At 46.5% G+C, this 24,174-nt stretch overlaps 1 protein-coding gene across 1 annotated transcript in view; it reads left to right on the top strand.

Moving 5' to 3' along the window:
• Positions 1-363: 363 nt before the first annotated feature.
• MB21D2 (Mab-21 domain containing 2) overlaps positions 364-24,174 on the top strand; it is a 108,763-nt gene continuing 84,952 nt past the window's right edge. Inside the window, exon 1 of the mRNA XM_026496444.4 lies at positions 364-621. Within this exon, the coding sequence (XP_026352229.1) occupies positions 411-621 (211 nt within the window). The 5' untranslated portion in view covers positions 364-410. The remainder of the gene's footprint in view (positions 622-24,174) is intronic.

The following is a 24,174-nucleotide window of genomic DNA, read 5'->3' as shown; positions in this document are numbered from 1 at the left end:
ACACCGGAGCCGGCAGCTTGTTGATTTCAGAGCTGGTGAATTTCACATTGTTTCCACTTCACTTTCCTCGCTCGGAGGGAGGCTCCGGTTGGCTCTACCACCGCTATCGCCGCTGCCAGCGAGGGCCAGGGGAGGGCAGGGACCTGCAGCATCGGGGCCGCCGTGGGGCCGCAGGGAAGGGTGTCGGGGCCACACACGCACCCTCGCTGCAGTCAGCTGCTGCCGAAGCCGGGACGCCCGGAGCGCACCGAGCCGGGACCGCCCGCCTAGACGGCCGCCCGCCCGCCAGCCCGCCCACGGGCCGGGGCCGCAGCCAGGGAGCCGGCTAGGGGAGGAGGCCCGTGGGGGCGGGGTGGGGGGCGGGGGTGGGTGCTGCTGCCGCCGCGGAGCTGCTACTCGGCGCGTTTTGCATGAAGATGGCGGCTCCCACCGCCAGCAAGGCAGCCTCCCTGGGCTGTAACAACAAGCCAACGTTCCCGGAGCTGGATTTCAGGTCAGGAGCTCGGGTGGAGGAATTGAACAAACTCATCCAAGAATTCACGAAGCACGACCAGCGGGAATACGACGACCAGAGAGCACTGGAGATTCACACAGCCAAGGACTTCATCTTTTCCATGCTGGGTAAGGAGGAAAAAGGGGGAGGTGTGTGTGTGTGATGGGAAGCGGGGCAGAGAACCCATTCCCCCTTCTTGTGCTCTCTTTCCTTCTTGGTTTCCTTGCCGGAGCCGGGTGCCTGTGGTAGAACCCATCTCTGTTCCGCCTCTTCCCTTCTTTCTCCGCCTCAAGCCGAGCTCCCTTCCTTAGTATACTTTGCGCCGGATCCCCTTTTACCCCCGTTCGCTGGCTCTTTTGTTAATTTCTCACCGGCCGGGGGGCTTGTAAAGCAGGTGAAGTGTTCGTGGTGAAACAGCTCTCTGTGGGAGGGAAGCCCCTGGAAGCAGCGCGGTTCAGGTGAGACCCGGAGACGCCTTTCAATGAAGGTATGTGGCTCCGGAGGTTCGGATGAACGCCGAGCCTCGGGTCCAGTCCTGAGCTTGGGGCGCGGAGACAGCTCGGGGCTCTGGCTCCGCGCCCGAGCGACAAGTTGCTTCTCTAGTCTTGCGGCGCGGCGCTGTCATGCCAAGCCCCCGGTGACCAAACTTGTTGGGTGTTCCCTAGTAACCCGCTCGAGTAGGCTGGGCGCCCGGAGTTCCTGCAACTTTGATTTGCAAATCGACTTCCCTTTGAAGCGCTCGGAAGCATTTCCTGTGCTTCTTCAAGGCTCTTGCTGAGCTCGGAATTTCTAATTCCCAGCTCGAAAATGACCAGGCTCAGAGCTCGGACCCCAAGAAGCGCCAGCTCCCTCCTCTTTGTGTATTGTCCATGCGCCGGCCGGGCTAGGCGCCTTGAGTTTCGAACCCCGGAGACAGCGGGGGTAGAATAATGCCGCCCCTCCCACCCCCAAGCCCGGCACCTACAGGTCCTTCAACAGATTGTCGGATGGTGTGTAATGGAAAATAATTAAGCAGACCCGGAGACCAAATCCCTCTTCAAGTGTCCTGTCGTTCGAATGATTGCTACTAGGGTGTAGACTGAGTGTCGGCTGCTGGGAGCCTCCCTCCCACGTATCTTGCGGCTCCACCAGTGCAACCCTGGGGGCATGCTGTACGTGGCCTGGCCGTTAACGTTGCGCAGAACTGGGATTCGAGTGTAGGGCTGTCCTTACACGGGGCTCTGTGCCCTCTACAGATCCATCCTCAGCCCGTTTTCCAGGGTCGTGGAAATTTTTTTTGAAAAATGGCTTTGACCCCAGAGGCAGAGAGAGTTTTTTGCCTTTCTGCTCCCACATACTTGGGTTTCAGCCGGTTGTCGGTCGTTGCTGGTTCTGTCATAGGGTACCTTCTTCCCTCTCGGTTTTCTTCCTCCCCGAAGCCCAAGTCCAAGTCGGGGGTTTTACAGATTGAACGTCTGGGGGCCGGTAATAGTCATGCTTTGGGAAGTTGGAGAAAGTATGTGAAAACTTGAGGTTGGATTTTACCTTTTGCTCCACCCAGGCCAAGTATGTCCTAAATTCTGTATGGAGTTGAAAAGCTCTCTATTGAGCTACTCGACCATTCAACTGTCTATATGAATTAAATGTATTTCTTTTTTCCTTTTCTTTTCTTTCTTTTTTTTTTTTTAAACAACTCCCTGACCTGGTGGGAGTGAGCTTCCAGATCTGAAAACCAGCACAGTGATTGTCAGGAGGGTGGGGATACACGGAGAAGGCTCAGGGCAGTGATTTCAGTTGCTTAATCATGGCCTTTCTCTTTGACATAAATAATGGAAGTCTGCCATTGTGTTGTTACAGCCCCCGCATCAGTTCTGATGTCTCCTGTACTAGGTGGTTTTCTAGAGAAAGGTGCTGGGTCACCATCACTCAGGATAATCATGGAACAGAAAATGGGAGGGGAGAGGAGGAGGTGGGGTAAGTTCAAATACCCAGCTCATTGGGAACTTCTCTGCTAACCCCGTGGCTGAGACACTGATCTAGCAGAACCTTCCCCCACATATGAAGGGTGAATTATTCCAAGGTGCTTAATGTGTACGTGCGTTTAATATCACCAGAGGCATTGTGTTGGCAGGTAAGCTAAATTACCTTCTATTCCTTTTTATCCCGTTGACCTTGCCAGAGAAGTTTTTCTTGCCCCCCTGGGAATTTGATATTTCCACCTGCAGGAGAGAAAATTCAGGAGAGGTCATTTAAGCCTTTTGCCCCTCTGGACACTAGAAGGCAGATGGCACAAAGCCCTTGCCTGTGTGTGGTGCTGCATTCATTTGTGAGTTCTCTGCTTTCCTTTAATGAGGTGCTGGCAGTTGTAGACAAGTGAAGGTTTGGCGACAGCCAGGGTCCCCGTGTGGATTTACTTTTTCTAAAGCGGATTTTCGCTTGGCTTAAAAAACAAAATCTCTTTTTGTGCACTTTGTTTCACTTGCCACAGCCTTGAGTCTTTCATGAATATGCAAATGAGGTGTCTTAATGACCCTTAGCTTGTTAAGGTGTCACTGGGGTGGCACCAGGCTCTCTTTTCTGGGAATTTTTATTGGGGGGGGGGGGCGCAACTCGTCTTGGCTTTGTTCTGTCTCTATCTGAGCTGCGTGTACCCGAGGATGGTCAGCAGCTTAAAAACATTATCCCCTCACACGGAGTGAAATGGTGGAGGCATTTGGTGCAAGCCCCTTTAATGGAGCTGTGGCTAACCCTACCTCTGTTTTTAGGCAGCTGGGGTGGTGGGGAGCTGCCACTCTCTCTGTATAAAATTGTTAGTCTGGACCCAACCCCCCTTCTCAGACGCTTTTTGTATGGTCTACCTTGGAGGCAACTTGATGGTAGACAGTTGTCATCATCAGTGACCTGTCAGCCCCAGGGAAGTCCGTTGTCCTATCAAAGCAGGGTTCTTAATAGGCTGTGGAGTTGGTCTGAGCCTGTTGGTGGTCACTGCGGTCTCTGTGATCTGTCTGGACATTCTGTGTTTGTACAGAGTTTCTGATTCCTTTGAGGCAGATGTTGGCTGGAAACATCTAGACTCACTCTTTATTTCTGTACACCTTGGTCTTTTAGGAGACTGATTGCTGTTATTATCTAGTTAATATTTGAGAGCCCAGATTGTGTGAGAGGCTGGCAGTGCATAATAAACACCATTTATCAAAATTCAGGGAAATTGCCGGAGTTCATTAATGTTTTAATAATATTTGGTATTTGCATAATGTCTCTGCCAGCTCTTTTGTTATCTTTATTCCCTGGCGAGGTTGGATGGAGACTAGTTGTGTCCCCATTGAACAGATGCAGAGCAGGGGCTATGCAAAAACTGTAGAAGCCAGGAAGGAGACAAGCAGTCACTTACCCTACAGTCCAAATGGTAGCTACTATGGCATAGTTACTAGGACAGCTGTCATTTACTGACGGCCTTCTCAGTGCCAGGAACTTTGCATGGTCTTAAGAGTAGCTATTGCTTTCCCATTACACAGATGAGGCTATTGGAATTTACTGGGGTGAAGACCCACCCAGGGTCTCAGGGCTAATAAATAGTACAGATGTTGCTCAAACTCACAACACGCCACTTCTAAGATGTGTTCCTTTTCTCCTACTTGAGAAACTATTAAGAATAAATGCACTAAGTCCAGAGGACGGGCTTTGTTTAAAAAAATTGCTACCTCTTTCAGGATTTAGTTTCTGATTTCAGCTGTCAGTGTTAGAGTGATCCGAGCAGCACCTGAGCTGATTTTTGGAACAGTCTGAGTTCAAGTATTTTATTCCATGATAAAATCACTTGTTCGAGTTTCTGGTTGAGAAAATGGCCATTCCAAAAAAATGTGGAAATCTGTAGTTTTAGTCCTGGTCTGCTTCTTTGCTAGCCGGGTGGTCTTAGTTTCTTCGTCTGTTGAACATGAATAACTTAGTAAACTGAAAAGGAATATATATATGATTTTATTATTTAAAGAAATGGGCATTACTAGAAAACCTAGTGAACTTAAGCCTGGATTATTTATGCAGGTTGGTATCAGAAAGAACTAGAGAGTACCACTAGAGGCGGCCTAGGAGAATATAGGCACTGGCTATGGAAGGCATGACTAGTTCTAACTTGCACCGTGATTTGTTAAGCTCCTTCTGTGCTCTGGCCATTGTGCTAACCTGCATAAATCCATCGATTTACGTCATTTTCTTCCAAGAATTTGTGTGAATAAATATTCTCATGCCTCTGCATTCAACAACTACTTATTGAATGTTATACTGCTTGCCAAACAGGATGCAGGGTCCCGAGGACAGCATAGTGAGCAGAAACTTGGAGAAATTCATATACGCCCTTGGAGACCCCTCCCTCTTCTCTTTTGCCCGCAACCTCCACGAAAGTAGTTTGCTGGCTCCTGTGTCCTTTTAGGTCCGTAAATACAACGTAGCCACCCCACAATCCTACAGTGTGGTGCTTCCAAGTGCTGCTATACCTACCGTATCTTGGGGCAATTTCTGTGTCTTCAGAGTAGACCATTTTGAAGCCTGGTCTTTCCAGCGTTTGAATGACATTTTTCTCTTAATGGATTTATCCAGCAATATTTATTGAGGGAATTTATTCTGTCGTTGCCTTGTGGGCCTCCAAGTCTTAGTAAGTCCCTTAGAGTTCTAGTCACTAACGTGCTGTGTCTGGGTAACGGGCAAGATCATATTTGAAGTCGGCTCCAGTGCTGAAAGTGTTGTGCGTCTAGGGCAGGGAGAGCCCTCTGAATATTTATTTTTGTTTCTTGTTTGGGTTGGTTTCAGTTCTTCCTCGGTGGTTCTGGGCATTGTTGACCTTCATCCTTGACAGAAGAGGCCTAGAACTGTGGATGATTCTGGGTCTTCCCACGATGCCTTGTTCTGCTGGCCATTGGATAACGCGCTGTGCATGATTAGACTGGGCCCCTTTTGCTTACACAGAAATATTAGATTCTCTCTTGTCAGACTGAGAACTTGCCATTGAATATTAGCTCTTTAGACTCTTCTGCAGCTCTTTTTTTTTTTTTTTTTTAAACAATTTGGAATCTCTGGTCCCTTTTCAGACCTATTGAATCAGAATCGCTGGAGCTCTCCAAACTGTCTGATCAGCACTCTGATATCCTGTCCTGTCCTAGGCCTGATGCCATGCATTTCTCATCCAACAGGACTGCTCCTGTGCACAACGAAGGATCCCAGTTGACGTGGAGGCTAGGACCAGGCTGCTGAGCCTAATGAGTAGATACGCCTGCTCGTTCTTGGGAACGGAGTCCTTCCACCTGGGACAGAGGCAGGGAGGCATGGCCACTCCACCAGAGGTTGCCCTAGGGCTTTACAGCATTGTATCATTTAGTTGTCACCATAACCTTTGGAAAAAGAACTACAGGACCAAATTCAGGAACTTCTCAAGTGTACCAACAGGGAAGTGGCAGAGCCGGGACTTAACCGAGGTCAGGCTGATGAAACCCTTGCTTTTAACAAAGACACTACTCTGCTTGGTCAGGAGTGGGAGGAGACCTGGATTCGGGCCCCCATTCTTCCGGTTATTTGCTATATGACTTTGGGCAGGTCACTTAGATTCTGAGCCTCAGTTTCTGAATATGTAAGTTGGGGCGAGTAATCATAGCCACCACATGTGTTTGGGTGCATTCAGTTCTGAATCTGAAAACCTTTGTGCAGGACAAACGAAGGACATGTCTGAATTCTAGTACCAGCTCTGGTTTATACTGTGTAGGATGTGCGTTACCCGGAATAAGTCTCCTAGCCTCTTTGGAACTTCTTTTTGCCCATTTTCCAATTATAGAAAATACAAAGAATAAAGCAAAATCATTCCCTCATTCGAATCACTATTAATATTTTGACATGCGTTTTTTCCTAGACATCTGTGTTTATACACACACGTATACCCACTCATACTTACGTGCACACAGTTTTACATCATATGGGTGCATGATTTCTCTTGGTAAATTTATCAATATGCTGTCATCTCCCACACTTTAGAAAAAGGAGTTCTTGTCTAAAACCTGTGGACAAATGTTCTCCTAACTTCTTTCGTTCATCTTTTATTCCAAAAGAAGATACTGTTCGAGAACTTAGAACACATTCTCTGATTTAATCAGTGGGGGTGTTGAACCTTGACATCGTTGACTCGTGAGGGTTTTACCCGCCTTCCAGGGCCATCTTCTAGCTGTGTCTTTGCGTGCTGTGGATGGTCACAGAATATACCAATACTTCTCACTTTCTTCCTTTGCTTGGACTATTTTCACTGTGAGGAGTTCTTAACCTAGGTCCATGGAAATAATAATATGGAGTGTGTGAATTTGAATGGGAAAAATTACAGCTTTATTTTTATTAATCCCCAACTGAAATACAGCATTTTTCTTCCATTATAAAAGTAGGTAATAAATCATAGTAGTATTAGCAGTACCTGTATTTTTTTCCTTTCCACTAGAAATCAGATATTTTCATTTCACATTATAATTGTTGCAGATATCTCAAAAAGTTGTTTATTGCTGCTGTGAAGTGATCATGTCTCTTAGACTGGCTGCTAGATTTCATATAATGCAGTAGTGAAGAATCCCATGTATTCTGTCACAAATTTACTTTTTAAATGTATGTTTTTGCTTTAATATTGATTTTCTTTAAAGTCCTGTGTAATTTTATCATTTTCATCTAAATGTTCTTTTTGCAGGAGTCCATAGGCTTCAGCAGCCTGTCAAGATAATCTACGTCAGAGAGACAGTTAAGAGTTTTAGCTTCTAAGCAGTGACACCTTACCTCTACTTCCTTTGCCTCTTTCAGCTCCAAGTCCAATGCCACTTGACTCATGAAGCTTTCCTATAACTCTCCAAGGAGAAAAAACATTTACCTTGCCTCTGTGTTCTCCTAACACCTGGTCCCCCTTATATAGCACATTCCTCCCCGTGCTAAGTTAAAGAATCCAAGGCTTATTTATCTTTGCAGCACTCAGTGGGGTACACACTGGGTGCTCACAGAGTGGTAAGTGATTTGGTTCACTCTGGAAGAAGCTTTCTGTGTGAAACTTCTTCTTTCAGCCTCAATTTAAGGAGTGAGCACTTTCTGACATTGTCTCTAAGAATTTTCCCTTCTGGAAAACCAGGCTAAACGGTCTTTTCTGGAAAGAGAATTTTGATCTGATCTTTTTAATTGGAAGTGGAGTTTTTTCTAGATTCCAAGAACAATAACCTTAAGACTTATTGTAGGGCAGTTTAAGAAATGTGCTGACAGATTGCTGTAGCTTTTTGACCCAAAACAGCAAACAGTGAGTTGTAGGAATATCCCCTTTCCTGTCGATCCTGACTTTTCTTCCATGGCCATTGAGGGTCCTCGTGGAACGCTGCGTGGAAGTTCTGCCTTTGGGGCTTTACAAAATGCAGGGAGGGCATAAGTCATCTTTCCCATGAAGCCGTTTCTTAGGTTTCTCAGTCAACCTCCAAGTTTCCACATGCCTACTCAGGAATCTGAATTCTAGCAATTCTTTATTATAAACTACTATTCTTTGCCATCAGTAATAATAAGTTACCTTTGTGCAATGCTTTCTAGATTATAATACACATTCACATTTGATGTGGAGTGGTATTATTCTCTGGACAGGCCTTTGGGAAAGGTTGTGTAGGAACTGTTGACCCCCATTCACAGATGGGGGTCCTGAGACTCTGGGAGGAGTTGGAGGTCATGGAGTACCTTGTAGAACAAGACTCAGCCCCGATCTCCAGTGTTTTCTGCTGCAGCACACGGTCTGCAAAGAGCTTGTGGGCTTTCCCGCCTTTAGACATCTTCCATGGGTTGCTGGGGTGAGTCTGTGTCCCCAGACAAAGGCAAGGGTAGCAGTTTTCATTCCTCTCTGGGCTTTTCTGCTCTCCCCTTGGGCCAAGGACAGCTAGTGAGTGAGGCTGGCTGAGATTGGAATGGGTCAGTACCTGCCCCATACGTCTGCCTTCTCCAGGTCTGATTGTTAGGCCTTGCCCAACTGGTTCTTAGGGTCTGTGACGGCGCTAACAATGGACCTGGGTGTGAGTACTTGCCGCTCCGTGATCTCTTTAAGGACATTCGTAATTACGCTGTTATGTGAGGCCCTGTCTCTAGGAAAGAGCTACCTGGTTTTTTGTCCACTTACGTGTCTTTTCATAAATGCCCTCTGCACAAGATAAAGGGACAGCTAACTAGGTACAGTGCTGTTATGAACAAAGCTACCACGGGGAGCTGTTGTTCAGTTTGTTTACTTTTCATAATTTTCCCTCAACACAAGAAGACGTGATTGGTGTTGGTGTTAAGTCAGTAATGGGAGGTGGTATAAGTTTTGTTTCGGTTTTGGTTTCTCCTAACTAGTGTTGGACTGTCTACAACGCGTGGAGAATTGTGTAAGCATTCCTTCATGAATTCATCCAACACGGTCGGGAGTGCCCACCGTGTACCAGTGTTCCTCACTGCACTGTGTAAGGGCATGGAGTGCTGAATGAGAGAAGCAAGGTCACTACCTCCACGGACTCCCGTTCTCTGGGGGATTCAACGAGATTGCAGTATGCAAACAGGTAGGGACGCGTGCTAGTGAAGAAGCGCAGAAAGTTATGATAGAGGGTGTAACTGGGAGGCTGGAGTGAAGCAGAGACGTTGGAAATGGGAAGGTGAGAAGGAGCCGGCCCTCTGAAATGAAGACGAAGTCGTATTAGGAGTTCTGCGTAGACAGAGCAGCATGTGCAGAGACCCTTGGGTGGGGTCGATTTGAAAGCAGCTTTCCAAGCTGCTTAAATTATAGCAAGTCTGATCCGGCCTCTCCAGGGGGAGTGGTCTGTATGCAGACTCAGCCTGCGGTGGAAGGAAGGGGGTGCCTGCCTTGGACTGTAGGGGGCTTCCTGCAGGTGGAGCCTTTCCAGGTGGACCCACCCTTTGACGAGGCACCTGCTCACAATATTCAGGGATTAGGGGGAGGAGGATAATGTAGAAAGGTTGGATTACAGGTCCTCAAAAGGCCCTTTGTAGGCTTGTGATTCTCTGATTTCACCCTTGATAGCCTAGGCTGGAAACAGTGAGTCCTATATTAGATGGTTTATGGGTCAAACGGTAGTTTTCATGGGGTAATAATAAGGCTTTACTTGTATCTAGTCCTGCACAGTCTACAAAATACTTCCAGATGCGTAATCTCATTTTGACGGCTCACAGCAACCCTCTGAAGTAGGTGGTGTTTTTGTCTCTCACATGGGAAGGAACGCAAGGTCAAGAGAAGTTAAGTAACTCACAGTTACTACGTGGTTGAGGTGGGATCCAACTCAAGCCCTCTGAGGCCCACCCCAGAGTCTCTGTATTATGCTAATTCTAAAAACCTTCTCCCCTACCCCACCCCACTGTGCCCCAGGGTGTGGAGGCGGTAGGATTTCTGGGCCAGAGAGAGGCTCTCAGGGTCAGGAGGAGGAACCCAGCCAACAGACTGCAAGTCTGCACGTGCCTGGTACTGATATTCAACTTGTAAGCACTTTCTAGGCTGCTTCAAGATCACCCTTTTAGCAGCCGCAGCTGTTCTTAATAGCAGCTGCTTGTGCGGATTGTGTTGTGATTAATAAAGGAAACTCAACAGTTTGTTCTCTCAACTGTGCCCTTGGTGTGCGCAGCCCGCTCCCAGATAGGCGCTGTTTGGGATGCGGAACAATGCAGTCCCGCTTGGGCACCGTGCAGAGGGACCCCTCGCCGTGCTGTCAGGAGGGGCGGTCCCTCGAGATTAGGGCTGGTGAGCTGAAGCCCTCCCCCCCCCGCCCCACCCCGGGACCAGGTGGTAAGGACAGCGAGTGCGGTGGGCAGCTCGAGAAATGCCAGCTGGTCCTTGGGGTCCAAATCAGGGATGCCAGGGAGTGGGCGGCGCACCGGGAGACACCATCACTCTCCCCTCTTGTTTAAAGGGGGGCACTGTGCCTAGGCACCTGCCAGTGGCCAGTCGTGCCTCCGTGCAGCGCCTCCCCAGCTTTAGGGCACCTCAGCCTCCCGTTTGTTAAAGCAGATTGCCTGCCCTGCGCCCAGAGCTTCTCAGTCAGTAGGCCTGGGGTCCAGGCTGAGAATTGGCATTCCTACTAAGTTTCTGGGGGATGCTGCCGCCGCTGCTGGTCCACAGCCCACACTTGAAGAACCACTGCTGAAGAGGCAGGGCTGATCCAGCTTTGGAAGTTTTAAGAGACCCGATGGATCTGGATTTTTACATGAATTCTTGATTTTTTAATATTGAGACTAAAATATCAAAGGAACATCGTGTGGTTTAGAACAGGAGGTCGTGTAGTACACTGGCTGCCGGTGCATCACCTCTGATCTGAATACTTTCAGAGAAATCCTTGTGCTGTCTGCTCTGGAAACTGAGGCCCAGGGAGGGGCAGTAGTTCGTCAATAGCATACCGTCAGTTTGGGGGCAGGATCATGACTAGAGCACAGGTGCTCTGTCCACTTGCCAAAGGTATGTGTGTTGGTGTTAGTCCTAGCGTATCGTGTATGCTAACATACCAAATACATTTTCCCTTCGAATGGAAAAACTACATAACTTTGAAAATAATCACACTGAAATAATTTTTTACTCTGCTCCAGGCACAGTTCTAAATACTTTATACTTTATGTACGTTGACTAAATTAGTCCTAACCACAATCCTATGTAGAAAGGTTATTCTTCTATTCTTATTTTCTGACGAACGTCCCAAAGTACAGAGAGGTTAGATAGTTCCCCAATGTCCCAGAGTTACTGGTAGAGTGGGGATTTGAACCCCAGAGATCTAGCTAGCCTCAGGCAGAAAGCAGCAAATAATTACGAATCTTCTTTTGTATCTCATTAAACAAACAAAAAACCTTTTCCTCCTGCGAAATGAAAATCACTGATGGAATATTAGTTTTAATTCATGCTGCTAGGAAGCTTGGAAATTAGCTGGGCTAAGTTCCTCCCTCCTCCGTTTTACAGAAGTGGAAACTGAGCTCCAGAAAGGAAAGGGGACTTAAGCATCGTGAACATTGATTTTACTTTTGGGCAGAGTGGAAGTTAGGTAAGTGTCCAGCAGGTGATTGCTTCCTGAGAAAGGTGCTTACCCCTGAAACTGGTCACTCATTAGCCTCTGTTCCCCCGGAAGGAAGGGTCTGCCTGGGTTTGAAGGGAGGGCGAGTCACTGAAGAGGGGCTGTGCTTCAAGGTAGGGAACATTCCCTCGCTCCAAAGTCACTTGGTGTCATTTGCAGTTCTCTTAATTGCTATTAGATGAAGGACGCTGAATAAATAACCTCATGGGCGTAGTGTATTTCTGGTCTGTCGTGTTTGCCTTTGTCTCTTGATTGTTTCTTGTCTCTTCCTGTCTGGTTTCTTTCCTGTGGCCTGTGTCCTTTTCTCACACCTGTGTGCTGTTTCCACAGCTTTGAGTGTCATGATGAATGCTGTCCTCTCTGAACGATCTGTATGTGTAGTAAGGGAGGGGCTGGCTGGGTGGACGAAGGACTCTGGCCAGCCTGCAGTTGGGAGGAAGTGATGCTGCAGGGGCTAGGACGCCTTCTCCGGACCCGAAGGAGAACCACCACTGCTGTCCCTCCCTGCTGCTGGGCTGAGGGCTCAGAGCCTTAGTAGGATTTAGAGAATTGTAATAGGATTCAAAGAACTATAGAGGAGTTAAGCCAGTGGGGATCTTCCTGAGATCAATTCACCCACCCTAGCGTTTTGCTGGTGGGGAAATTTAACCCCCTGGTGGACAGTGACTTGCTCAAGGTCAGAATAGTGGTGGTTGGGAAATATGCCCCAGCTGTTGGCCAGGGATTGTTCCAAGTGCTTTAAAATCATTAACCCATTGAATCCTTGTAGTGGTTTTGTGATGAGGGTACTGTTACCATCCCCAGTTTCCTGATACGGAAACTATAGCAGTTCAGTCACTTGCTCAAGCTGGCGATGGGGGCTCCATTCCAACCCAGGAGTTCTGCTCTGTCCCCCCCCCCCCCCACACCTTTCCAAAAGTCAAGGAGCACTACTTTCCCAGGCTCTGTGTTGATTGCTGGCATCTAAACATGAGGTGGTTATGAACACTGAGGGGAGGATGGAAGGAAGGGAGGGGTGGAGAACATGGTGGTCATGCTACTCTGCAGGCCAGTGGCTCATACGGTTCTTCGGTTCTTTGGGTTCTGGTCCAGAGCCTTGTCATTCTATCATGTAGCCTTCCTTGGCAGCGCTCATTCTTCTGATACTTGTGGTTTATGTTTATTGAAAGTGTTTTGGATTAAATCTTATTTTATCCACAGTCTCCTCAGTTTGAAAGAAGGAAGGTGTGTCCCAGCTAAGAGACTGATTTAAAGCTGTATAAAGGTCAACTGGGCCCTTGATATTCAGTAAATTAGGGCAGTTTTATGAAGGCTTTTTCCTCTCTCTCTTCCAATTCCACCCCCCTCCCCAGTGGGTTTTGTCCCAGATTTAGAACATTTAATTAGGACATAGTTAATGTAGTCTGTCGTTGTGGGGAGATTGGGGAGCAGATCTTTTTTTCAGCAAAAGGCAGATGCCAAATGTACTTTTGACAAAGTTACTTTGAAATAAAAATTTATAAATTGGGTTTTATGTGAACCAAAAGATCTGCCTCTTTAGTGTCGTAACTGTTTTTGAAAAGCGAGTAGTGACTCGTTGAGGTAAATAACCCAGTCCGGTCTCCCTGCTGTGTAAGGGCAGATGTTTACACATAGACCTGTCTGCGGCGTTGGCCTGGTGCTCCAAAGCCAGTCATTGGGATGCAACAACTCCTTGAGATCCCAGTGCTCATGATACAGAAGATTGGAATTGGAATCCTCAGGGAAGCCTCATTCCCAACCTACTGACTCATGGTTTTCCTGTGATAAAGTATTGGTGGGAATGGAAGCGTCCTGGTTTGCTAAACCCATCTGCACGATGGAGCAACTCATGGGAGAGGATTTTATCCTCCCTAGTTCTTGGGGGAGAGGACGGATGGGAAACGATTTTATTCAGTATTTTTGTCATTCAAGACCAACCGGCCCCTGTTCCTGTCCTCTGGATCGCATTCTCACTGCAGACCGCCTCAGCCCTCTGCCCGAGGGATTATTTCTGCCCCCTTCAACTACAGTGTCTCCTTCTGAGACATTCATGCGTGCGTTCTGTAATTTTTCACCGGGGGTCTTGGAGGACCTCTGCAACAAGTCCTCAGCGAGGCAGTGGAAATACGATGTGGAACAAACCTTCATGTTGTTGACACAAGTCTTAGGAGGAGATGGACAATGAAAAGAACCATACAGATTATGACCAAAGTCCTGAAGGAAAAATCCAAACAAAGCAGAACACGTTCCTGTGATTTGTCATTCCCTCTCCAATTGGACGTGGTTGGCCATGCTCTCCTGAACTCTCTTCGCGTGGCTTCTGTGGCAACATACTCTTCCTGGTTTTCTCCTTTTCTCAGTTTTCCAGGTGAAGGACAGACTTGAATTCCTTTGTCCAACCCTTGGTGACTGTTTCTGTCTCTTCTTCCTTCCCTGTCTCTGACCTGTCTCTACGGTGCCTGTCCCAGCCTGAACTCTTCACCGCCTCTTTGACAGTTCCACTCGGGTGACCCCAAGGTGCCACAGATTGAGTGTTCAAAGTGAATTTATGCTCCAGAGCTCCTCCTCAGTCAGCCACACCGCTCTTCACCCAAGTGCCCACGACAGCAACTTGGCCGTTATCCTGAGCTCCCCGCTTGTCCTCCTGTCCCAGAGCAAAGGAGGAACGGAGGCCTGTCAATTCAGCCTCCTTCTTTAAGACCCCACTTCCTTCTCTCCATCCCCCTCGTCGCCACGCTAGTGGGGGCCACTACCATCTGTTTCCTGGATTACTGCAGTAATCTTCTCACTGGATTTTCTGTTTCCAATCTTGCATCTTTTTAATCCATTGACCATGCTGAGTCATCTTTTAAATATGCCTAAATCCCTCAGGGGCAGCCTATCATTCTTCACATGAAGCTCACACTCCTATTTCACAAGGCCTCCGGAGACCCAGCTGCTCCCATCTCTGGCTTCATCCCCCTCCAGTTCTACCGTTTATCTCCTGTTTACCTGCTCTGAGATGGGCCCTGTGTGAGGCACTGACACTGCGTTCTCTCTTGAAGTAAAATCCCATACATTCTGAGTGTGACGAGAAGGCCTCAGTGCTCTGTCTCCCATGGCCTCTTTGGCCTCCTCTCCTCAGATGTCCTCACTGACTTGGTTTCAGTCACATTGGCCTTTCAGTTCTTGGGAAATGCCACATTGCTACCCACTGAGGCCCTTTGCTGGAATGCCCCATCCCTCCCACCACATGCCCACACAGCTCATGAACTTCTATTACCCAGAAGATCTCCGCGCCATCAAATCAGCACTTCTCAGGGAGGCCTTTCAGGCCAGCCCGGAACAAGCCAAATTCTCGTAAGCGGGCCTTCTACCTTCACAGGTGTCTTAGTCGCACTGGTCAGCTATGAATTTGTGATCATTTGTGACAGATGTCTGACTTTTCCGACTGCCATAAAAGCTTGATGACAGTCCCTGGGGTATCTGGTTTTGTTCCTCTTTCTTTGCTTGCCTGAAATAATGATCATTCAAGAACTCTTTGGGAGGGGCTCAGTGAGTATTGGTGGTGGTGGTGGCTATTTTGCTTTCGTTCTAGCAGTGGGGTAGTATACCATTCATGAAGAGTTCATGATGGCCACGTGTGTGGTGAGTTTTGAGTATACACCTTGGTGTGGTTAGGGGGCTTGTCTTCCTTCCCTCCCTTGTCTCCCACCTCTCTGTAGCATGTAGGCATGGAATTATAAAAATGTGGACTTAGAAATTATTTAGTCCACTCATTTCCAAGCTTTTCTAAACATAAGGGTCTTTTTTTCTTTCCAGTGAAAAAAATTACAAAGGTTTAAATGGTAGTGGTTGTATTTTTACTGTCAGTCCATTGGGGAAAAATGGGTAGTTATGGAAAGCTACAAGGGATCCAGTTAACCATGCAAATCACTTTGGATTTTTTTATAATAGCATCTGCATGTATTTGAAAAATAGTCGTGTGTATGCATTAGAGCGAATGCTTGGTGGGCGTATGGATTTCTAGCACCAATAACTCCATGCTTCTGTGATCTCTCAGGAGCTAGCATCCAGTCTGGCTCTTTATTTTACATTTGCATCAGTTTTAGAACTGGTTACCTGTGAGCTCAGTTTTCTCTGTATATGTGTTTAATTTGACCAGCGTAGTGTTTTTACAAATTTAGAGCAAACGTTTAAAAAGCTGGGAGATTTTTCACAACATCAGATTTCCGGCTTGAAAAATTAGAGGGCCTGGGCCTTATTTCCTCGATGGCCGTAAGTGAACAGTAAGTGTCTCCTTAGAAGTGTCACCCTTTCTTCTGTGTGTCATGGTGCTCGCTTCTCTCTATTGCTGTCTAGCAAGTGGCCAGTAGGATGGGGCCTAGAAACTTGGTGACCTCACCCCTGGGTCAAGAAGGCCTCCTGTCCATCTCTGCAGAGGCTTATAAGCAGGAAGAGCCCTGGAGTCAGGAAACCTGAGTCCTTGTCCTGTTGCTGTTACTAACTTGCTGACCTTGAGTAAGATAGACCGTCTCTCCAAGCCTCAATTTTGTCATCTGTCACCAACTTACAATAAATATCTCCTGGACCCCACAGAATTGTTTGGTCTATTAGTACAATGGGACGTGTTTGCTGTTGACTCCCCCATCTTCTCTTTCCTTGTCTTTGTTTCTGTCTCACAGAGGGATCCGTCATTTATTGTTACACCTCGACATTCACCTTAACAATACGAGAAGGGAGCCATGGGTTCTCCCTTGCTTTCTCTCCCCCAACCATTTTTTACCCCTGTCCTGTCTGGAGCAGCTCTACTCCTTTCATCCCATGTCCTCTGCTCCTGCAGGGGGCGGGGGGGGGGGGGTCCCAGAGCCATTAGTAGGCTCCGGCGGTGACACACAAGACACCTCAGAGTTGAACTCCAAATGGCAAAGAATCGTCGTTGCATTATTTTCTGTTGAGATACTCAGTAACCAACCAACTGTGGCATTGCTAATACCTGTAAAACCCTAACAGGATACTTGGCTGGCATGGAGGATTTAGTTTTCAGGGACATTGTCCTTGTAGGCAAAATTTGTGGTTCTGTGCTAAATTGTACTGTTTGAAAGGAACAATACCAGTGCTTTTGTCTCTCTGGATCTTCAAGGCACAGTAGGCATCAAGGCGACAGAAGAGGAAGTAAACAGGAGTGTTAGCCTCTGGGATTCCATGAAGCAGGGTGATAGGGTGGAAAGAAAGAATGTGGTCTTGGGAGTCGGGCAAACCTGAATCTGTGACAGGATAGCTGTGTGACCTTGGGCAAACTATCCTTTCTGAGCCTGTTTCTTTGTTAACAGAACAGGGATAAAAGAGCATGTTTCACCTTTTAATTTTATGCAGGCCTACCTCGGAGATATTGCAGGTTCAGTTCTAGATTATTGTACTAAGGTGAGTATCGCAGTAAAGCAAGTTAAGTGAATTTTTGGTTTCCCAGTTCATGTGAAATTATGTTTACACTATACTACAGTCTGAAGTGTGCAATTAAGCATTACGTCTAGAAAGACAGTGCACACGCCTTAGTTAAAAAATACCTCATTGCTAAAAAACGCTACCCATCATCTGAACTTTCAGCGAGTGGAAGTAACTGATCACACGTTGTCATAACAAAGATAGTGATAAGGAAAAAGTTTGAAACGCTGCAAAAATTACCAGTGTGTGACACAGAGACACGAAGTGAGCAGATGCTGTTGGAAACATGGTGCCCATGGACTTGCTTTGATGCAGGGTTGTCACCAACCTTCAACTTGTTAAAAAATAAAAGGCAATATGTGCAAAGCACAAGACAGGGAAGTACAATAAAATGTGTGCCTGTTCATAAAACTGTCCTTCTCGTCCATTTTTTCACTGAAAATCCTTTTCTCCCCCCTCCTTTAACTGGGATGAGTGGGTCAACCTGTGAACAGAGAAGTAGCATAAAGGTGTCTGAATAAAGGTCTAGTGTGATTGTTTGTGCAAACATTTGGGCTCAGCATTCCCTGGAGTAAGTAGAATGGAACTCCTAATGTTGTTGTTGTTGTTGTTGTTGTTTTAAGTTTTGTAAATAAACCAAAGTAGATTTTCCAGGAAAACAAAAGAAATTTTTTCTGCCTTTAATGGTTTCCCAGGCATTTCAAAAAAGGGTAGGATTGGCCAAACAGGTGCTCATTCCAGCCACTCCGTAAAGCCAGTTCACCGGGCCTTTGGAGGGGAACAGAGCCCCCCCACCCCATGCCACAGTGACGGGCCTGGATTAAAGTAATTGAACTAAAGTTGAGATTTTAAATTTGAAACCCATACTAATTTTCTCCCAGAAGAGAGGGAGAGGGAGATAATGCAGGGGAGACCTGACTTGGAGCTGACTGGCGTATACGCTCAGGGGTGTGGGAGAATGTGGCCTGCCCACTCAGAAGTCTGCATAGGAGTTTAAGATTGCACTAATACGTCTGAGAATTTAGGGTGGTGCTAGAGGCCGGGCACCTGCTGGGGAAATGAAGGAGGTAGGCCCTGGATCCCAAGTGAGGGTGTCAAGAAGAGACTTCTGCTCCTCCAGGTTTCTTGAGAAGTGGGGGCCATGCAGAGAGGTCCTAGCAGATACCCCACTCATCTACCCATCACCCAGCCTCCAGGAATTGGTGACTGGTTGATTTTGTGGAGAGTGTTGGTGAACTTGGAGTTGATGATGAGTTGGATACCAAAAAGGATCCTGGAGAGACTGAGAAGAGCTTCTGAATGTTCTCTGAGATGTCAGACAAAGAGGAGATTTCTTACCAATGCTCTTCTTTCTTATTGCTCTTCACTATATGTGTTATAATTGGGTGAGAAAAAGCCAGAAGGAAATCTTTCCCTTGAGGGAGAGCTGCCCTGTGAAGTTGTCATACCCCTCATCAAAAAGCTCATTCCTGTTTCTCAGGGTGGGAGAAGGAGGGCTGGGGTGCTGGGTGGGCAGAGAAGATGGCTTCTTAAGGAATGGAGGGGTGGAGCTTCTTCTCTGGTTTCAGGACTAGAAGCTTTCAGGGATGGAAGCAGAAGCTCTAGTAACTTCCTTAGAAAAGAAATGAGACTGAACATTATAGGCCACGGGTGACAAGTTTGTAAGGTTCTGGCGGCTTTTAAACGTTCTTGGGTGTGTTGCTTGCATTACCTGTTTTCTCTCTGCTGTTAGGAGAGGTAGAGATCTCTGAGGTGAGGGATGTATTTGTCTTCGGTGGGAGCCAAGTGGAGGGCTGGGCATAAAGCTGGGGAGACCAAGGCTCTATTCAAAAACCAGTCGGGGATAGAAGAGCCCAGGCGGGGCCCTGAGGAAGGGGCAGACAAGCCTGCCTCAACAAGGCTAGGAATTGCTAAGGATGCTTCCCAGATGTTTCAGGAGATGGAGGCTTATCCTGTGATACCACAGGCATTTGAGACCTTGCTTGCCTGCTTGCCGTGTTGTCTTTAGTAAGTCACTGCCCCTCGCCAGCGCTCTCTTTCCCATCTATAAGTGAGGAAGTTGGGTTGCGGGAGTCTATGATTTTAGGATTCCCTAAGTAGAACCTTCTCTCTCATTGATACATCAAATAGCTATACTTTCGAAATTCCTGGGCGTTTGTGGAGGTGGTTGGTTTGGGGCCAGTTCCTTGTCCAGGGAATGTTGGGAGAGTGGTTTCTGTTCTCACTTGAGGAAATCGTGGTGTCAGGTCACAGGACTCTCGGGGAAGCCCACGTCCCCTCCCGTGGCTCCCTGGAGGGTGACTCCCTGAACTCCTGGGCAGCGTGGCCCCTGGTAGGGGTTAGTGACCTGACCCCTGATGCTGTGAGTGCTACGGAAGCTCGAGGCTGCGGGCTCCGTGCCCTGGGACTGCAGCGTGGAAGGCCCTGAGAAGGCAGGGGACACTGAAGGTGACAACCAAATCTCTTTGTGCAAATTAAGCAGGACACCAAATGGGGACTTCCTCTTTATCTTCTTTAAATACTTTCTGCTCATTTGTCAAGGTTCCAAGTAAGACAATTTCAGAGGTTCAGAGGTGTCTAATACAATTTCCCCCCCTCTGTACATAATTCTATGCCCGTTGTGGAACTCTATTAGAAACATGAGGGTAATTATAGAACGGCTTTCTGCTTTTCACTTGCTTTAATACTAGCCCTCAGTCTGCCTGGACTGGCCGTGTTCATAAGTAATGACTGAAAATTAAAAAGAATGCGGCAGACTCCTGATTTAAGATTTTTCCACGCCTTTCTCCCTTGCATGTACGTGCTACTTACTACAGGTGGGGAGGCTGATCCGTGGGGGTGTGCTTTGGTTAGGAGTTCAGAGACCCAGTTTCCAGCTTGGGGGGCGGGCAGGGGCACAGCTCTTTGCACTCGCAACGGACGTGAGGACCAGAGAGCCTGTTGGGTGTGAAAGCACGTTGGAAGCTGATGATGGGTGGACAAATGCCAAATGCTGGAGGGTGTTCGTTAGCACAGTTCCTGGCGTGTGAGCAGCAAGGCACTGCCACCCTCTCGTGTGCTTCTGGGCGGTCTTACACGTGTGTTTTGTGAGGTGAAATTTTATACTTCGTAGTTGGGCTCGTAATTGTTACATTTGCTGGACACATTATCACGCACACGGTACACGTAGCCCCAAAACTCTCCAAGGTAAGTGGTTTTGTTTTCTTACAGCCTCCCAAGCAGGTCAGGTGCAGATGGGTTACGTCATGTGCCCCAAATCAGATGAAAGTGTTCGGAAATACTCCCCTAAACGCTTGGCTTGTGTTCACAGCCTTTGCAAGGTTTTCTTTTCTCATTTGTCACGTTTGACTTTGGAAAGGCTTCCACCACCTCGGTAACAATAATAACAGCTGACATTTCCTGCAGCTTGCTTCTGCCAGCACATTTTACAGATGAGGAAGGCGAGGCTGGGGATGTGCAGAGCTTGCCAGAGGTTACCCAGCTGGGGTGGCAGGCCCATCTGAGCTGTTTCTGTACCACTGGGAATAAAAGCGTGCTTAAAAGCGTTGACTGCATCCTCGGTGTCAGGCACCGTGTGAAGTAATGCCCATTCAGAACCTCGTCTGGTGGCTCACTCCCCACCGAGGAGACCCTGGGAAATGTTCTGCAGGCGGAAACTCTTCTCAGCCTTCCTCGCCTCACAGTCCATGTGCAACATTTCCCTTTTGCTTTTTTTCTTCCTGATCTGGAAATGTTACCTCTTAACAAGACTTCTCTTCCTCTCCTAATCCAGATGTTACATGTCATCTGTCTGCAGCCTGAATTGGGTTTGTAGACCTATCACACTTGGCCCTGATTGTCTTAAAAACAAATACGAAATTGAGTTAGATCTAAAAATTCAGGTGACTATGGAAAAAAAAATCTAGATTTAGGATTTCTTATGAAAAACTGTGTCAATATGGGATTTGCTTATCCACCTGCCAGCATCAAACTACTCCCTCTAGACTGGAAAGGGCCTCCATTTTTTTTCTCCCTATCTCCTTTCTCCATCCCCCACATAACTATCAGGCTGTGGCACCTAGGAGTGTATACTTTACGTAAGATAGAAAAGTAAATAAAGTTGGGCATAGAGAAGAAATTTAGGAAGTGTATGCTGAATTGAATTAAAGTTGGTGGCTTAAGAATCATTTTAGTTTGGTAATAGAATATTTGCTCTTTGCGAGCTGACTTGCTTTCATGATACTTTTTGGGCAGATGGGCGTATTAGGCTTAATCTATTATTTAAGGGAGGAAAGGCTCTATCCCTCTGCTTGAAGGTTTATGACCCATCAAAAGCTAAAAGATGTACTTAGACCTGCTCTTGATAAAATTATTTTTATTGGACTAGTCAGCATTTGGAAATATGAAGAAACTATTTTCTTTAAAACAAATTGTAGACTTGATGAGTTAAATGAGATAATGTATGGGAAAGTACTTTGTATGTTATTGAGTATTAAGCCAATAACTTATTGGAGATGTTTTGGGAGCGTTATCACCTTATCATCATTTCAAGCTTATGACAGACATTTAAATCTTTGCTCTCCACCACTCCGTACCTCCCTCGACAAACCACTTACCCTCTCTGAGGCTTTTTCGCAGGTGTATAAAAATGTGGCTAATGTTATCTCCCGGCACCTAGGACAGTGCCTGGCATAGAGAAGGTGCTCGATATTTATGCTGGATAAGTGAATAAATAAATAAATAGATAGATATGGGGATTTTTGTGACCTTACTGAGCTAATGCACATAAAACATTAAGCAGAGAGTCAGCATATGTTAGCTTGAGTTTTTAGTTTAGATTGTTTTCTAAAACTTCCTCCTGGACACGGGCTAGGGGATGATCTATGTTCTTGGAGGAAGGGGCGGGAGGCCCGGCAGGCAGGTGACAGGAGGCCACAGAGCCCCAGGCTGTGTGTGAGATGCTGAATGGACAGAAGCAAACTCATACAGGTGTCAGAGCTGCTCTGTTGCTCTGATCCCCAGCCTTTCTCATCCGGAGCACGCTACAGGCACATGGTTAGGCGGGGGCAACATGGGTTCAGACGCGTGGAATTCTGGACGTAGAGATTAAAGTATTGGAAATAACATGTCAGATCTAGAAGGGCCCTTCTTTGTCCATCAGACTCATCACTTTCTCGTTCCCAATGCTATGTAGAGAGTGGAAAGAGCAAAGAGCAAGGACTCTGGATTTGGACAGTCCTTGGTCTGAATCTCTACGTTGCCTTTTCCTATGTGACTGTTGGCATGAGTCTTAACTTCCTTGACCCTCATTCACTGGAAGTTTGTGAGGCTTAAGTGAACTATCAAGCATTCTCAGCACTATGCCTGACATGGACTTGGTACCCAAGGAAAGGGGGGGGACCCTCATTGTCATGGAGAGGAAATGGAAGTGTAGAGAGACAGGAATGGTTGGTGAAAAGTAGTGGCTATGGGTGTTGAGCTGGTGCTGGTCCCTGCCCCCATGTGGGGGTGTGGTGGGGGAGGACATGTGTGTTTATTGTGGCCAAAATTGAGTTGCCTTTTTTAGGGAGTGAGCTAAGACAGCATGTTTAGGAGTATCAAGGCAGGACCTTACCTACCTACTGGAGATAAAATGGTACACCGAATTAATTTGAGCAGGAACCTTCCAGAGGAACTTTAGGCAACTGAGAAGATGATGTGTGTTTTGTATGCCCAATAAATCTCTGGTTTCATCTTCTGCTGAGTGGTGAGAGTCTTGTTCTTTGAGATAAGATGTTAAGAAATGATGAAAATTATCTCTAAAAATATAAGAACTTTGAGCACATCAACCATCATTTCCCCCCATCAAGACAATCTTTGAATTTTTATTAATATTTTAAAATCACCATTCTTTGTGCTGTCTCCACTGCTCTGCCGAGATGTGATATTTAGAGACTTCTGAGAGGTATGTGTATCCTGTATCTGTAACCACCTGCCATGGATGACCTGAGGGCGGCCATTATGACTTCATGCGGTATCCTCACGCCATATATCATTTTTGCTGAAATTCACTTGTTCCGAAGGATTTTACAAGATAGCATAATCACTTGGCTTCATGGCTTTCCAAATTTATGAGTTTGTACCCGTGCAGTCAGGAAGAGGCATGGTATGCCAACTGTTAACTTTATAGGTAAGGGTTTTTGGGGGTTTTTTTGTATTTTTTTTTTTTAAACCATTGCCTACAAAACACACTGCATCAGACTTTTCAATACCCAGAAAACCATCATGCAGGAAGCTCAGGTTTACCTTTTGGCATGCTAGGCCATTAGACATTAAAAGCTAAGCCTGCCGCACTCTAAAACCCAGGCTTTCTTTAAAGGACAAGTACAAGCTCTTTGTTTATCTGCTGTCTTGAATTTTCAAGGTTCACTCAAATCATGACTTCCCAAAGTCTAGAAAGTTGAAAACACTAGGAAAATTCTTCGTTCTTTTATTTCTGATGGGAATATCCCCTGGCAAGTTTGATCTGTGAAAATAAACGACACAGTGATGAGGCTTTGTGCTCGAATGCACATTACTTTACCATTAACCAAGCTACCTGTGTATGTTTGATCCTCGTACCTCTCCTGTGACAGAGGCAGGAACATTGTTTAGTTACTTATTCCAAGGAGTTGTTTTTCCAGAAGCACCAAAGGATGTCAAGAAAAGGTTGCTCTTGTTTTTGTGTATTCCGGGAATAAAGAAACGTGAAAAGAAATGTTTTTCTGACTAGCTGTCGTTTCAGAAATTGCATTAGACATTTCTTATTTCTTAAAATCCACCCTTCCCAGAAAAGACACTTCTCAAGTCAAACTTTAGATTATTTGGGTTTCTTACTGACTGAGCAGCATTTTTAGTATTTTATTTTATGAAACTGAGCGCTGACTCTGGCTGCAGGTGAGCAGGACGTGATGTCTTTTTAGAGGAGGTTTTTAGACTGGATTTAATCTTACAAATGGTAGAGTGATTTCTTAGTGTGGGAGAAGGCTTTTACCATAATGTTTTACTGTCATGTTGTACATTTTCCGAATAATCCACAAAATACTTTTCAAGTTTTGGTACTCCGGGTGCATAGTTTTTTGTTTCTCTGTTCATTCTCATTCATTCATACAGTTTTGGCTGGGGCTTGAGCCACCCTGGAACAAGCCTAGAAACTGTTTTTAGATGTATGTGTGTGTGTTTTCTTTTCTTTTCTTTTTTTTTCTTTCC

Source organism: Ursus arctos, unplaced genomic scaffold (genome assembly GCF_023065955.2).
Source record: "Ursus arctos isolate Adak ecotype North America unplaced genomic scaffold, UrsArc2.0 scaffold_4, whole genome shotgun sequence".
NCBI lineage: Eukaryota > Metazoa > Chordata > Mammalia > Carnivora > Ursidae > Ursus > Ursus arctos.
This window is presented reverse-complemented; position numbering and strand designations above follow the sequence as displayed.